Source organism: Pygocentrus nattereri, chromosome 23 (genome assembly GCF_015220715.1).
Source record: "Pygocentrus nattereri isolate fPygNat1 chromosome 23, fPygNat1.pri, whole genome shotgun sequence".
In the NCBI taxonomy this organism is placed as follows: Eukaryota; Metazoa; Chordata; class Actinopteri; order Characiformes; family Serrasalmidae; genus Pygocentrus; species Pygocentrus nattereri.
In genome coordinates, this window is record NC_051233.1 from 12,678,474 (window position 1) to 12,692,416 (window position 13,943).

Sequence of the window (13,943 nt, forward strand, 5' to 3'; positions counted from 1 at the left end):
CAGTAGTGTTTCTTAACTTTTTTAATCTTTGTATTTATTCTAATGTTCAAATAGAGTTTTAAAAGTTTTTAAAAAGTTGCTTAGGACTTCTGCTCAGTATTGTAAATGTACATAATTATGTAACTCACTGCGTAATGATGTTTAAATAGTCAAACAACTTCTAACTTCTAAGTGTAAAGCTACAGTGTCAAGCTCTGTTCACGCTGAGAGGTGATGAGAGATGAGTGGACTGAAGTGATTTAGCACATCATTAGGGACCACACTCACACTGCACTGACACATTCACACTTTCTTCATACAAAGTGGGGAGCTGGGGGTATGGGTGTGGTATTTGAGTGCTGGGGATCCAGAACTGATGGGATCTGGCACTAATGTGTGCCACAGGGATCTTGTATATATATGTGTGTGTGTGTGTGTGTGTGTTTGTGTGTGTGTGTGTGTGAGTGTATATATATATATATATATATATATATATATATATATATATATATATATATATATATATATATACACACACATACACACACACACACATATACATACATATGTGTGTATAATATGCCCTGTACATTGGCAGAAAATGTGAACATGGGAAGAAAACATATAAGTGTGTAAGCCTCTTAGTCCTAGAGTTGAGACGGGTTTCCCTAAGCTCCTCTTTGGGTGCACTATAATAACTGCAGACGCAAAGCTGTGATTTTAAACAGACATTATCTTGATAAACACCACAACACTTTGAGACATTTTAGATTGCTTCATTTATTCTATAGTGCCTTTAATGAGAATGGCAGGATTATTAGGAGAGAGAGGCTGCTCGTTCATTTTCAGTCTCCGCAGTCATAAATACAGAACAGAGAAAATCTAACAGCCATAAAGCTGAAAGCTAATGCCTTGGGGCAAAATGTACTATACTACAATTTAAACAGTTTGTTCTGTAAACAGAGAATAATCTGGGAAGCGCACACACAGTTAGAGAACAACTGGCTGTGGGTTCATAAAAATATGAAAAAATGTTTGTGAAAGAGGAACCTTTGGTGTGACACAACATCAGTCTTCAGAATCATGTTTTCAACGGCGCTGAACTAAATCTGGCAGTGGGGTGCGATATGTTCTCCCTGATGCGTCACATAAGCATATAGACAACAGCAACAACCAAATAAGCGCTGATGAAAAAAGAAAAGCACTGCTATATATAGGAGCAGTCGTGGGCTGGAAGTTAGGGAACCAGCCTTCTGACCAGAAGGCTGCCAGTTCGATCCCCTGAGTTGACAGGACATGGCTGAAGTGCCCTTGAGCAAGACGCCTAACCCCCGGGTGCTGCGGATAGAGCTTACTGCTCCCTATTGTGTGTGTGTTCACTAGTGTGTATGTGGGTGTTTCACTGCACAGATAACTTACTTACTTATATATGCATGTGTTTATGATTACATGAATATAAGGGTCCAAACTTCAACGTCACCGAATGTGTTTAAGATTACTTGGATTGTGAGAAGCAGAAAATGCAACCAACTTCTTAGACTGAACTTTGGAGGTATGGAAAAATGTCACTGCAGATTTCTTTAGAAAACAAAGTCTCCAAAAAATGGATACAGTATTAAAGGTACAGTGTGGACACTCTAAATACCAAGAAAAAAAGAATATTATATTTAGTTGGTGAGGCTTCCAGGAAATTTTCCTGTTAATATGCTTTCAGCTTTTCCTGATGCTTGTATTTAATAACCATTTTGACTGGAAATTAAATACATGAAGGGTGGTCTCTGACTATTGCACAGTACTATATAAGGTACTGTAATACTGTAAATACCAATGTACAGTAGATAGACATAGTATGTACAATAGGACACAATTCCTCCTTAATCTCACAGAATGACTAGAGAAAAGCAGCCAGCGCATGACAGCTTGAGTGCAATGGGGTTGAAATGGTGCTTATGTTGGACCCTTACAGGTTTTAGATAAAGACACTCAAACAAAGTAAGCTGAGGAAGGCGAGACGACAGACAGTAAGAGGCTGTTGTCATATTTCTCTGACGAATGTGTCTAAGCAGCTGAAGTTCTCAAGATTTGATCCTCTGCTCAAGATTCTCGCACCTAACCGTCCTGCTTCCCACATACCTCATTCTGAATTCCTCTCACAGACTCACTCTGCATTGGAATATGCGGCAAACATCCTTAACATTCCATTTGCCCGGTGGATCCCAAAGCCACTTCAAAAAAGCAAACACATGTATGTGTGTATGCTTATGTGTCTAAGCTTACAGCAGCCCATAATTTGATGGATGTTCTTTATGGCTAGAACTTCACTCTGTACCTGAAACCAGGCGTGTTTAGGACTAACCGGAATGTTGTGGTTGAAACCTACTTTCAGAAACACCCATGCAAAGCAATGCCAAGTTTCTGGAGTATGTGACTATAGAGTGCATATATCTGGAGCTGCCTCTGCATGGTGTGACAACCAAGGCTGTAAAATGATATCGATGTATGCACTCATTCATTCCAAAATAAAATTTCATGATGGACTGAATCAAGTCCAAAAGAACTGTAAACACAAAGTCACATTGTGGTGAAATCTGAGCTGCAATTTTGATGCAATTGGTTACTAATGAATTATAAATTAGTTGGATTATAGTGAGGTCAGAGATTTACACAGTCAGGTCCCCTCTTCGTAGATGCACTCCTGGCTTTTCGCAGATAGCAGGGGGGCTGTTGAAAGTAAAGCCCAATTCAACACTTCACAGCTGATGAGTTGTTTGGATGAAGTCTGAGGTACATGCATGTGCTTCAGTGAGAAATGGCAAATGTTTTTACACCCTGTCATATAGCAACACTATTTAGGACACCTAAGACCTACACCACGAGTTTCTGGACCTACAGTGATGCTCACAATATATTCAATCAGTGTTTTCCATAAAGAAATGCTACACATGCACATTCCCAGTACTTTCAATTAACTGCAATAAAATAACAGAACAATATTTGCTCTATAATGGGAAAAAATGGCATTTTGAATTCTTAAAAGAAAAATCTGCTGCATATAGTCGAGTGTTATCTTTGTTGTGCATTCCCAGTATTTATCAACACTGAAACGCTAAGAGTATTTAGCTTTTTTTGTAATACTACAGTGCTGTGAACATCCTATCATTTTTACTTGTTTTTCCACTGGGAACATTTTCTTCGGGAGCTGGACTGAGAAGCTGGGGGGAAAAAAGGGTGCGGCATTTTCCTTTCCTGCTATAACTAGAGGTACTATACATCTAATGACAGAGCAGAGCCTAAATGATAGAGCGCACTCTCATATGTGCGTTTGTGTAGTCTCCCTTCCAAAGCTATTCAAGTTAATAGACTAAAACACTTACGCTTGCACAAATACTCTGCTGCTGTGCTGTGCTGTCATGTGGACATGTGCACGCCTGCATGCTGCATGCGCAGCACAGACACACACGCACTCTCCTCTCTCCAAAGAAACGATGCATATGACCTTGATAGATGGAGCTGTATATTGCAGGGTAGTGTGTCCCATGTCTTTGTGGGGGGTGTGGCTGAGACTTATGGCTCATATTGATTTGTTGATGTGCTCGTCAATCAACAGGAAATACCCAAGCCAAGCTGAATTATTGAAGGTACTGACTTGGGATCAATGCAGCGTAGGTCAGAGAGAGAGTGGACATTGCATCAGGGAGACAAATCTTGTAATTATTGAAGAGGGCTTGAGAGTTAGGACAGAATCCTGTCAATCTCATCTGATGCACTCTCTTTTCTCTTTGTTTCCTATTCATATGTTCATATGTTCATCTTCAAACTCCACTAAATCCTAACAGATTCCCCAATGGAACCTGTGTAACCTCTTTATTTAGCTTAAGGGAAATTAATGGCACTTTATTTTGTTGGCCCAATTCAGATAATTAGTAAATTAGTCCATTTTAAGAGAAATTGTGTACTTAATATAAGTGTGAATTTGTAGCATGCCAAATCCCAAACTATGTCCTTCACTCCCCACTCCATACAGTCCACATACAAAAATTAAGCTGCAAAAACAGCTTGAAACATTTTCAACCCATTTACATATATCAGCTATTCAGCTTAACAGAGTTTAGCTCCGCCCATTCAGGCTGTAAGCTATAAGGAGTGTTTCAGCCCAGATTGCTTTTTAAATCAAGCACGATACAAAGCATCCAATTAGAACAGAGTTCATTTACATATAGTCATAAGTTCAGTTAGTAACCATTTAGAATTTTTTTTTTACGTGAGCCATAACTTCAGCATACTCTTACTGATCTCTAGAAATACTGTAACTGTATTCTTCTTTAACCATAAAACTACTGTTAGTAGTTAGTAGAGAAATGAGAAATTGTTACAGAGGAGTGTTTCATGGACAAAATCAAAACATCGGAACAAAAGATGCATTCTGGAAGTCATCTGATTGGCTGAGCCACTGGTTCTGTGATGAGGTGAGTTGGCTGAGGATCAGAATGCTTGTAGCCTGTTTGAGTTACGATGGGGGTGGCTAGTTTGGTGGGGGTATTACCCCCTTTGGCCTACAAACAGAGCCGTAGATAAAGCACAGGGAGGGGAATTCACGATTAGCATTCGGACCACATTAAGCGCTTGACGCTTTGCGTCACTGGTCCCTGGTCTGAATAGGACCTGGCTGGCTATTCATAGCAGGCAGAGATGGAAGATGGAGACAGACTCTTTCCTGAAGTCTGAGAGAGAGGTGAAAAAAATCAATAAAGCCAGGGATCATTAGATCTAAGAGTCATGCACGGTGGGAGCGGCGAGCAGGTGCTTGGTTCTATTCCACTCCTTCTTTCAATCTATTTCTCAATCACTATTATCCGTCTCTCTCTCTCCCTCACCCTGTCCCTCTGTTTTCCTCTTGAGAGTGCATGTTTTTTACAGAGTGCCCATCAAATTGACAGCTGGGCAGAAACAGCTGCCAAGCAGAAAGGATACTGTGTCATGTCAGGTGCCTAATCACACAAACACAGAAAGAGGAGAGAGACAGAGGGAAAAGAATAAAATAGGATGGCTATACTTTGAGATTGCAATACTCCTACAATATATTAAAAACTCATTATTGGCTGACCTGCATTATTTTGACCAAACACCCCATAAATTGTGGGGTGGGGTGGAGTTTAGGATGATCTCAACCTTTTCATGACACCTTTTTCAGATTAGACCTTTTTCATGACATTTGTAGGATTACAACAAAGATCTTAAGTGAAATGTTTCAGTCATTAGGTAAGTAAAATACTTAAGAGTATTTTGCTTTAAGATGATAATGTTCAGAGTAATGTGGAGGTGAAGCATCTGGTCAGTTATTTTATCTGGTCAGTTATTTTTTTGATGCATTCACTTGATATTTTATTAATTATTTGTTTATGTGTTTATTTACTCATTTGATACCCATGCCAATAAAGTCACTGGAATCTGAACTTCAGAGACTGTGAAACAGAGGGAGAGAGACAAGAAGAGAGCGAAAGAGAGAGGGAGGGGAGAGAGACATAGAGAGACAGTATTAGAATTAGAGCGCGAGAGCGAGAGGGAGAGAGAGAGAGAGAGAGAGAGAGAGAGAGAGAGAGAGAGAGAGACATGCACAGGCAGCTGTGGTGTGTGGGTGTGAATGGTTAGCACAGCTGATAAGACATAGACAGCTATTCTCAGTCCTAGCCAAAGAAATCAGGAACTGGAGCAGGCTCCATTAAAATGTAAGTTGAGAGTAGGACATTTGTGACTGTGTAAACACACAGTGGACATACAGTAGCATGACACAACTGGCCGTCTGTGTGTGTGTGTGTGTGTGTGTGTGTGTGTGTGTGTGTGTGTGTGTGTGTGTGTGTGTGTGTGTGTGTTTGTGTGTGTGTTAGTCCCTGCTTCTTGACTTTGGGCAAGACTTACAAGACTGTGTAAGCCAATCCACTGAAAGTCTCTCTTGAAACATGCTCACTTTTTAATTCCCTCATCATCTTCTACAAAGTATCATATCATATTCATCAAATAAACTACACTTAGAATAGCCTCAGTGTCCTTAGGGGACGATCCACCTGTGCTATAATAGCTCACCCACAGCCAACACACCCTAGTGTGACAGCACACACTGTAACTGAATCAGACATGCGGTCCAGACAGAGCGGCTAGACGGGGCTGCAGACGGAGACCTGTCACGTCACGGTTTGGGCCGGAACACACACGGACTGTGGCTCCGGACACACACCTCGCGCACAGACAGCACCTGCCTCCTTTAACTTCAGCCACTGACCTCCTGACCTCTTACACCAATGCAGGCCGAGCTGGGAGCCTTACTCTGTAAGAGACCTCAGACCTGTATCCCTTTTGAACTGTGATAAGTCAAACCTCCCACTGTTAAAGTTTACTTACAAAGTCATCTCTGGATCTGTTAAAGTACTGGGTTTACGTTAGTGATCTGATGCACCTGTAAATCTTTAGAGCAGATTCTACCAACAATCATATTCAAGCATTTTTACACCCTCATTCAAATGATGTGTTTTATAGATGTTCTAAGTGAAAATAAGTTCACACATGCTATACGGGGAATAAAATTCAATAAGGCATTTTTTCTGAATATTTTTGTGCAGTTACTATTTATTTGCTGAGTTTAACATATTTGAAAGAATAAACCATGAAATGTAAATGTAAAACTTCCACACATTTTATGTTGTACTCTTTTCCAGTATGTTAAATTCAACAAATAAACAATCTTTGTGCATAAAATGTGTATTAAAATCTGTGCATGATTCTCAAATCTGTGCATTATGATTTTCACATAAATATTTTCTATGCCTGCCAGCTAAACAGGCAGTTTTTTGTTACTGTGAATTTAAGATTGATATGATTGTAAATAACCTTGGTTTGTTTGCTTGAATGATTAAGACTCAAATTCTGAGAACACTGGAGAAAATAAACTTCAGCCACTTCATTAATATCACTACAACATAAACACTCTAAACACTAGGCTAAACTGCTGTAATCTGAATGTAAAAACGTCATCATGGTTGTGACTTCACAACTCCAAACGGGCTGTTTTCGCAGCTTAGTTTCCATATATAGATGGTATATGTTAGAGCGTCATTAAAATAGTTTCAGTTTCATCTCCCAAATGGTAACTTTTACATTTGAAGAAAAAATGGTCTCAACTTCTAATGTAAGTTAATATAATTAAAATGTGTATTTTGAGTAATTGTAGTATTTCTACTGGTCCATGCACTATTCAATTTTGACACAAAGTTTTCAAGTGGGACAAAAAAGACAAAAATGAAGTTTTGTTCTGACAGCGACAATATGTCTCTAAACTATAATTGTCTGATGTAAAGACGCATTTACTCTATTTCGGTGCTCCCCCCTTCTCAAATACCCCTGTCGCCCATCAAACAAAGAAAAGCTTGACATTGCTTCAGGACTGTAACCTCATCCAAGTTTCCCCCTCTCCATTTTTCCCCATTCCATCCCCCTATTCATCCCTCTCTCTTCATACCATCTTGTCTCAGCAGCCAGAGGTACCCTGCAGGTATCCTGACTACCAGCTTGTTAGATTTGTCTCATTAGGAGCCCCTGATTGCTCCCTCCTATTCATTAGGTCACTGTTTTCCTGGGGGACTGTCATTTAAGGCTGTTGCAGTTATCTGAGACCAGCTGCAGTGCATCTTTTAGTGTTTAAGCTTAAACTGACCTTCATAACACCTTTATGACACAACTCATAAAATTTCAACATTTACTGAATAAAAATGTGAGAAACAATTTACAAAGTAGTGGATTGTAGATGATAAAAATAATGCACCACGTATTTTCTTTATTTACATCTGAATTTGAGGATTTATTTTTGCTATGGAATGCTATAATCATCAGTTATAACATTCCAGTGCCGTTGAATTGACATGTTCATACTTGTTTACACTCCTAATTAAGTTTGACTTTTATTGAAAAGCATCTTGGTCATGTTAAGCAGTAATCTGTTAATTAATATCCCCCAGCATCACTACTTTGACAGAATTCAAATTTCTATACTGTTTTCTTGTTCGCACTGATAATTGTTCTCTCGCTACAATTCCTAGTTCGTATCTCTATGTAAGCTAGTATTACAACCAAGCTACAGCCATTACCTCATACACTTTTAGCCAGATAAACAGAGACAACATATCTCAATAGCCAGAAAAGTTATCCCTGCTAACCTTTAGTTTGCTGTTGTCCTCATCTAACAAATAATTTCTCTGCTTCATGTACTTCATTCTCTCCAATGTAATGACAATTTGAAGATCATCTCTATATAGTCACTGTTCAGCATCCTTACATGTGCTGTTTGGCTTTATTCATCCAACCCCAAAGTTAAGCCCATAACAATTGTAGTTTTTCAAAAGGTCCTTCCACTGTTAAGACATGTCATTGGGTGGGAAGGATGTGAGGTTTGTTATCTGTCACCTGAAAAAGCTCACTTTTGAGACTCCTTTGGTTCTGCTGTTGGATGTGAGGAGGCCTGCTTACAACAGATGTAGCAATGGTAAGTTTTCATCAGAGTGCCCCTTTAAGACGGTAGCAGTTTTAACACAGTCAGTTTCAAGACATTAATAGGACTGAGCCATGAGATGTGACAGGAGCCCAGTGATGAGGAACTGGCTGAAGGGAAATGGTTATGGAATGCTTACTGTCTTGGAAATGGAGCTGACTGACAGGTGTGTTGTGTACAGGCAAATGCTCACACCATACAGCTGAGGAGAGGTGCTTTAGAGTGGATGAAGTTACACTTTGTCGAAGTGATGACACATAGATATGTGACACACTCTGTCACTTGGGTGACATTAACCAGACCTGTGTTAGACTAAGAGTCAATCTGAGCAGTTTCAAGCAACCATAAAATTTAAAAACAAATTTACACAATTTTCTCTTTTTCCCCAAAATGTAGCAATCCAGCCAAGACATGTTTGGTATGAAGTTTGCTTCTTTAGTTTTACACTGGAGCTATGAGGCTAATGTAAAATAATGAAAGCTTTCAGCCCAAATAATTAACATTAGGTGAACGGCTAGATTTGCTTATGCTGCTTGTTCTAACATGGTATCGCATACCGTTCTCTATAATAATGGACAACAATTCAGATTTCGAGATTTATTTTCACTTGGTTTTACACTGAATAGTTACAAGTGACCAAATCCAATTTGTATGAGTGGACTGTAGTCACATTTGCTCGCATATTCACACTGGTTGTCATAGTAACGATGCAGGTGTGCGCACGCTGACTAAGGCAGGGGAAGCAAATGTCGGACGTTGAGAAGCACAATACACCAAATCAGAGAATGATGAGAAAAAAAACATGAAATCCAATTGGTCATACAAATATGGTTGTCAAGCATGGCTGCATGTCCAGAGATCCAGTTTCAAACAGATTTTAAACATAATACAAATGTGTCTTAAATCAGACTGCAGAAAGGTCTGACTTCATGTAGATTCTAGCCATTCAGACTAGGGATGCACTGATATAGACTAAGATGGGAATTCCGCATTTATCAAATCCAGAAACTTGGATTAAATCCAATGGGGTCAGCATGAAAGAGAAATTGGTTTATTTGAAGCGGGCTACAGTAAAATGGATAAAATGCAGACGCCACTATACCCTTAGCATAGCAGTGTAGCACTAATGCTCTTCATGAATGACAAAACGCATCATCAAATGTTTAGAACTATGCAGGAGACGCTTAGATGCTGATTTCTTGAAATCTGTCCATATTGAAATGATCCTGATATCATCATGAATCCAGAAGATTTTTCCATTGCAACAAGGTCTGTGGCTGCCTGTCAGAACAAAGACAAATATCATTCTGCAAACACAGATTATTAGGCACTTACTGTATCAGATCAATCACGTCCAGGTGTCATTTCTCAGAGTGTCTGGTGTCGAGGTCAGGCAAATGTGTGTCACTGTTTGCTGTATGACCTCATGGTTCAGACACCTGATACTTCAGTCTAGCCACAGGCGTGCACTCACTGGTACTGCACTATGCAGTCCTTTATTGTGAAAACTGAAGACAAACTGTCACAACAGATATTAGTCCATCAGTACTAGACACACAATATGTCCAGCTAAAATCCAATAGAATATTGAGCTCCTCCTGGCTGATTGAACAAATCTTGGGTAAGGGAGGAAGTTTGATTATTAGCTGAATTATGTTATGTACATTATTGATCTTACAAGTGAAATTTGTCATTGTGCTGCCTAACTATGCCCAGCACAGTGTTGCCAGCTGAGCAGAGGGTTAGGTGCCTTGCTCAAGGGCACAACCCTTTATGCAGTCAGTTCTGTGACATGCTGGCTCACCTTGAAGTAGATTACCAGCTATCCCACAAAGCACAGAGCTATTGACACAAGGTTGCAGTGTTTTCAGAAAGAGATATTTCTTTCAGAATGATGCAGAAATTAGTGGAAGGTTCATTAGTGGCCCTACGTAAATATCTGGGGTACATTAGAGCTGACAGCATTAAGATACTCACTAGCCTGGATGGTAAATTAACACCATTCCCCAGCCAAATGCAGATACATATTACATCTGGTAGGTAGATTTACTATTATCAGACACTGTGGTGGGTTACAAAACATAAACTACATAAAATCAGTTTAGAAGATGACAGCGCACCCTGGTACACCAACTCACAAATGCAAAGACTGCTCTGATTAGACAGGAATATTTAATAAGCTTTAAACAATTTGCCTATGTTTAATCAATAGTTATAGTACTAGCAGTACTATGATAGAATGTGATTCTAGTTTTCTGAAATCTGAGTGACTAATAAAACTGTGTCGTTCACCAGACACTGCGGCAGGTGCACTAAAAGGTTAATTTGCCATTGTGCTGCCTAACCACCCACCCACCGCAGCTGCTCCCAAGTGACCCCACTCTTTCCTCTAACTGCTCACTCAGCCAGTGGCCGAGGCATATGAAATTCTGCAGCAGTGTGTGAGACTGAGGTCAGATGGGGATCAGAGGCCACACAGAATCTGATCTAAATACACAGTCGTTCTTCATACACTCTCCATTGCAACCTATTGTCATCTCAAACACTCACAGTGTGTGTTAGTTCGTTTCACTGTGCCTCCTAATTATTGTGTACAAGTTCTCATTCTGTACCTGATTCCAGCATGTAAAGGATGTTTATAGCGATATAAAACAGCCTTTCTGAGACTTTATTGTTTCAGGGTTTTTTATGGAGAAAGTTTTGTGACATTTACGCTTGCAGGCACTCGCGGAGGCAGGAAGCCAGTCATGCGCAAAAAAAAAAAGTCCAAACAAATGTCAACCTTGTCTCTAACTACTCAGTGCACTGCTGTGAGCATCCAATAGCTGCCTCCGCCTGCTGGGTATAAACCAATAGTGCGCGCTCCCTGCTGGGAATGAACCAATAGCCTGTATCTCCAAAGCAATCATTCAACCACTAGTTGGCCTGAAACAAAAAACTTTCATACAGATTTAGTATCTCCACTGACAGTGTAATTCAGCTCACATCTAAGCCAGACAATCTAAGCAACTCCTGCTAACCAAAAAAGGTTCTGCTTGATGATGTCAAACTGTTTTGGTGCTATATAGAACTATTTTCAAAAAGAAAAAAGTTAGAACCTTATAAAACACATTCTCTGACAATCTGAATAAATATTTCCCCAAGACATTTATGCATGAAATGGTTCCATATAGAACCAATACCTTTACTAAAGGACCCTTAAAGACTTGAAGAACCATCTTTTTAAGTGTAGAGTTAACTAGCAGCAAGTTTTGCAAAGTTCTGCATGAAAAATGCATAAAGCTTGAGCCGTTCAGACTAAACAAAGATTACACAAAATCCAGTGAAAGATTTATTTGAATCTCTTTTTTTTTGGTCCCAAAATGAAAACATCTAACACTTTGCAGCTGAAAGTTTTATAAGTAAATGTTTTTTCAGGCGCCCATGGGCCAGTGATTTTAATACTTTCAGACCAAGTGAACAGACAAACATTGGCTGGATCTGAATCCCAGACTTCCCCTGCCTAGCATGCGAGCACTCAATGAGGCACTGTTTATGCACGTGTACATAAGTGTGTGTTCTTACAGGCTGATGTACAGGTGTGTGTGCATGTGCACTTGTGTGCATGTGTTCAAGTTTGCCTATGACATTTAAAGCACTAAACAGACTCGTCTACCAGCAGCCAATGGGATTTCCACATAACGGCGTTCGAACACAAAAGCCTAATTGAGGTGGTCTCGGCATCGGCCTGGCTCAGGAAGCCCTACCCAAAGCCTCAGAATACCCATGCCTGTCCCTGCTTGCCCACCCCCCCCAACACAACATTGGGCTCTCCACACTGAACCCACCCACTGACCAGAGCCTTTAGTGATGCACAATATGCTTCTACTGTCTGAATACCAGCTGAAAATAGCCTTTAAAGTGATAGTTCAGTAAAACACAAATGTTTGTCGCTTACCCTGCTTACCCAAATGTAGTCCATCGGCCAAGACTGGTGTCTGGAGTTTACTTTTTCAGTTTTGCACTGGAGCTCCAAGGCTAATGTAGCTAACAGGTAAAGGATGCTAGAGGCTACAAATTAGCTTTGTGTAAACTGCACAGCTGTTCTTAGTGGTACAATGTAGTTCTGTCCATATTTATAGAAAACAGTATGTCTCCAAGAGTCAAAAAGCACATAAGCAGGAGAGTATATAACAGCTCAACACCATTCGAAGACTGTTTGATGTACTAATTGATGAGGTAAAAGCTTGAATTACTTGCTACCTACTTTAACTTTGTAACTGCAGGACAAAAGACAAACTTCAGAGAGACATAAACTTCAGAAACCAAACTTTTTTTTTAAGTGGCCTTGCTTTGAGATAAATAGATTGGCTAAAATCTGCATACTGCATAGTGGAAAAAAAAGGAAAGAAGAGAAAAAGTGAATGCATCGAATGAATCAAATGCAAGAACGTACTGTGCTCCAGTATAAACCAGGCTTTTCCTCCTGGTGGCAGGAAGCAGAGAGTCAGAAACTTGGGAAGCAGAGAGCTCTGTGATTACTTGTCCTTTTCACAACCTCACTTAGAACAACATTCACTGCAGTTACAGTAGTGAAAAGGTTTTTTATGGAGTCCAGAATGAGTCTGTCACACTGAGCTATCCTGCAATGCAGGGGAAAGGATATCTATACCTACAGTGTGACAGCTGTAGGCTGAAAATGAAATATCCTGTTATATGTATATGTGTGTTCAGAGTACGCTTTGATATGTCTACAACATTTGACTTTTTATAGAATGGGTGGATCTCAACTGGTCCAGAATAGCACTGCATTACCCAAACAAGAGCCATCCATTTCCCAGGCTTAAACCAAGTAAGAAGGAAACTGAGGGGAGAATGGAGAGGTCACTTGTTTAGGAGAGGTGGCAAACCTTAGCCAGATTTTTTATCCCTTTGCTGTCCCAATAGCTCTGGATTTAAGAAGCTTAGTGGCTGCTGGTAATAGGTCCCCTCATGCATGAGAAATGTGTTTTGGCATGTGTGGGTGTGAGAGGCATCTGTGGTGGATGTTTGCAACACTACGTAATTATGGGATTTTGAGACACTTACCTGTTTGTAACAATCCAGCGCCGCTATCGGGTACCTTGAAGTGGTGCTGAATGTCAAGCAGCACACCTGAGAGAAAGAGAAAGAGAGGATTAGTGTTGGTGTCCCGTATGCAAAGTTGCAGCAAATGCTTTCATTTCAAGAAAAGCTGTCACCTGCGCTGTGAGGAAGTAGCAGTTATAAGCAAATCCACTGACCTTTTTCAAAAATTCTAAATATGTCAGTCATTAATGGAAACAAAGTCATCCAAGGGTGGTTTTCTTTGAAATGCTCTGTTCTAAAGAAGCCCATCAAGTCAGAAAAGTTTACAGCGATGGTGACAGGAACCAAATGTCTCAATGTCTCTACAAGCTCACAAATTTCA

General features: G+C 40.0%; 1 protein-coding gene across 1 annotated transcript in view; it reads right to left on the reverse strand.

The window, feature by feature from the left end:
* Positions 1-13,943, reverse strand: part of spns2 (spinster homolog 2 (Drosophila)) — a 113,204-nt gene that overhangs the window by 71,707 nt on the left and 27,554 nt on the right. The window contains exon 2 of the mRNA XM_017701737.2: positions 13,583-13,648. Coding sequence (XP_017557226.1) covers positions 13,583-13,648 — 66 coding nt within the window. The remainder of the gene's footprint in view (positions 1-13,582; positions 13,649-13,943) is intronic.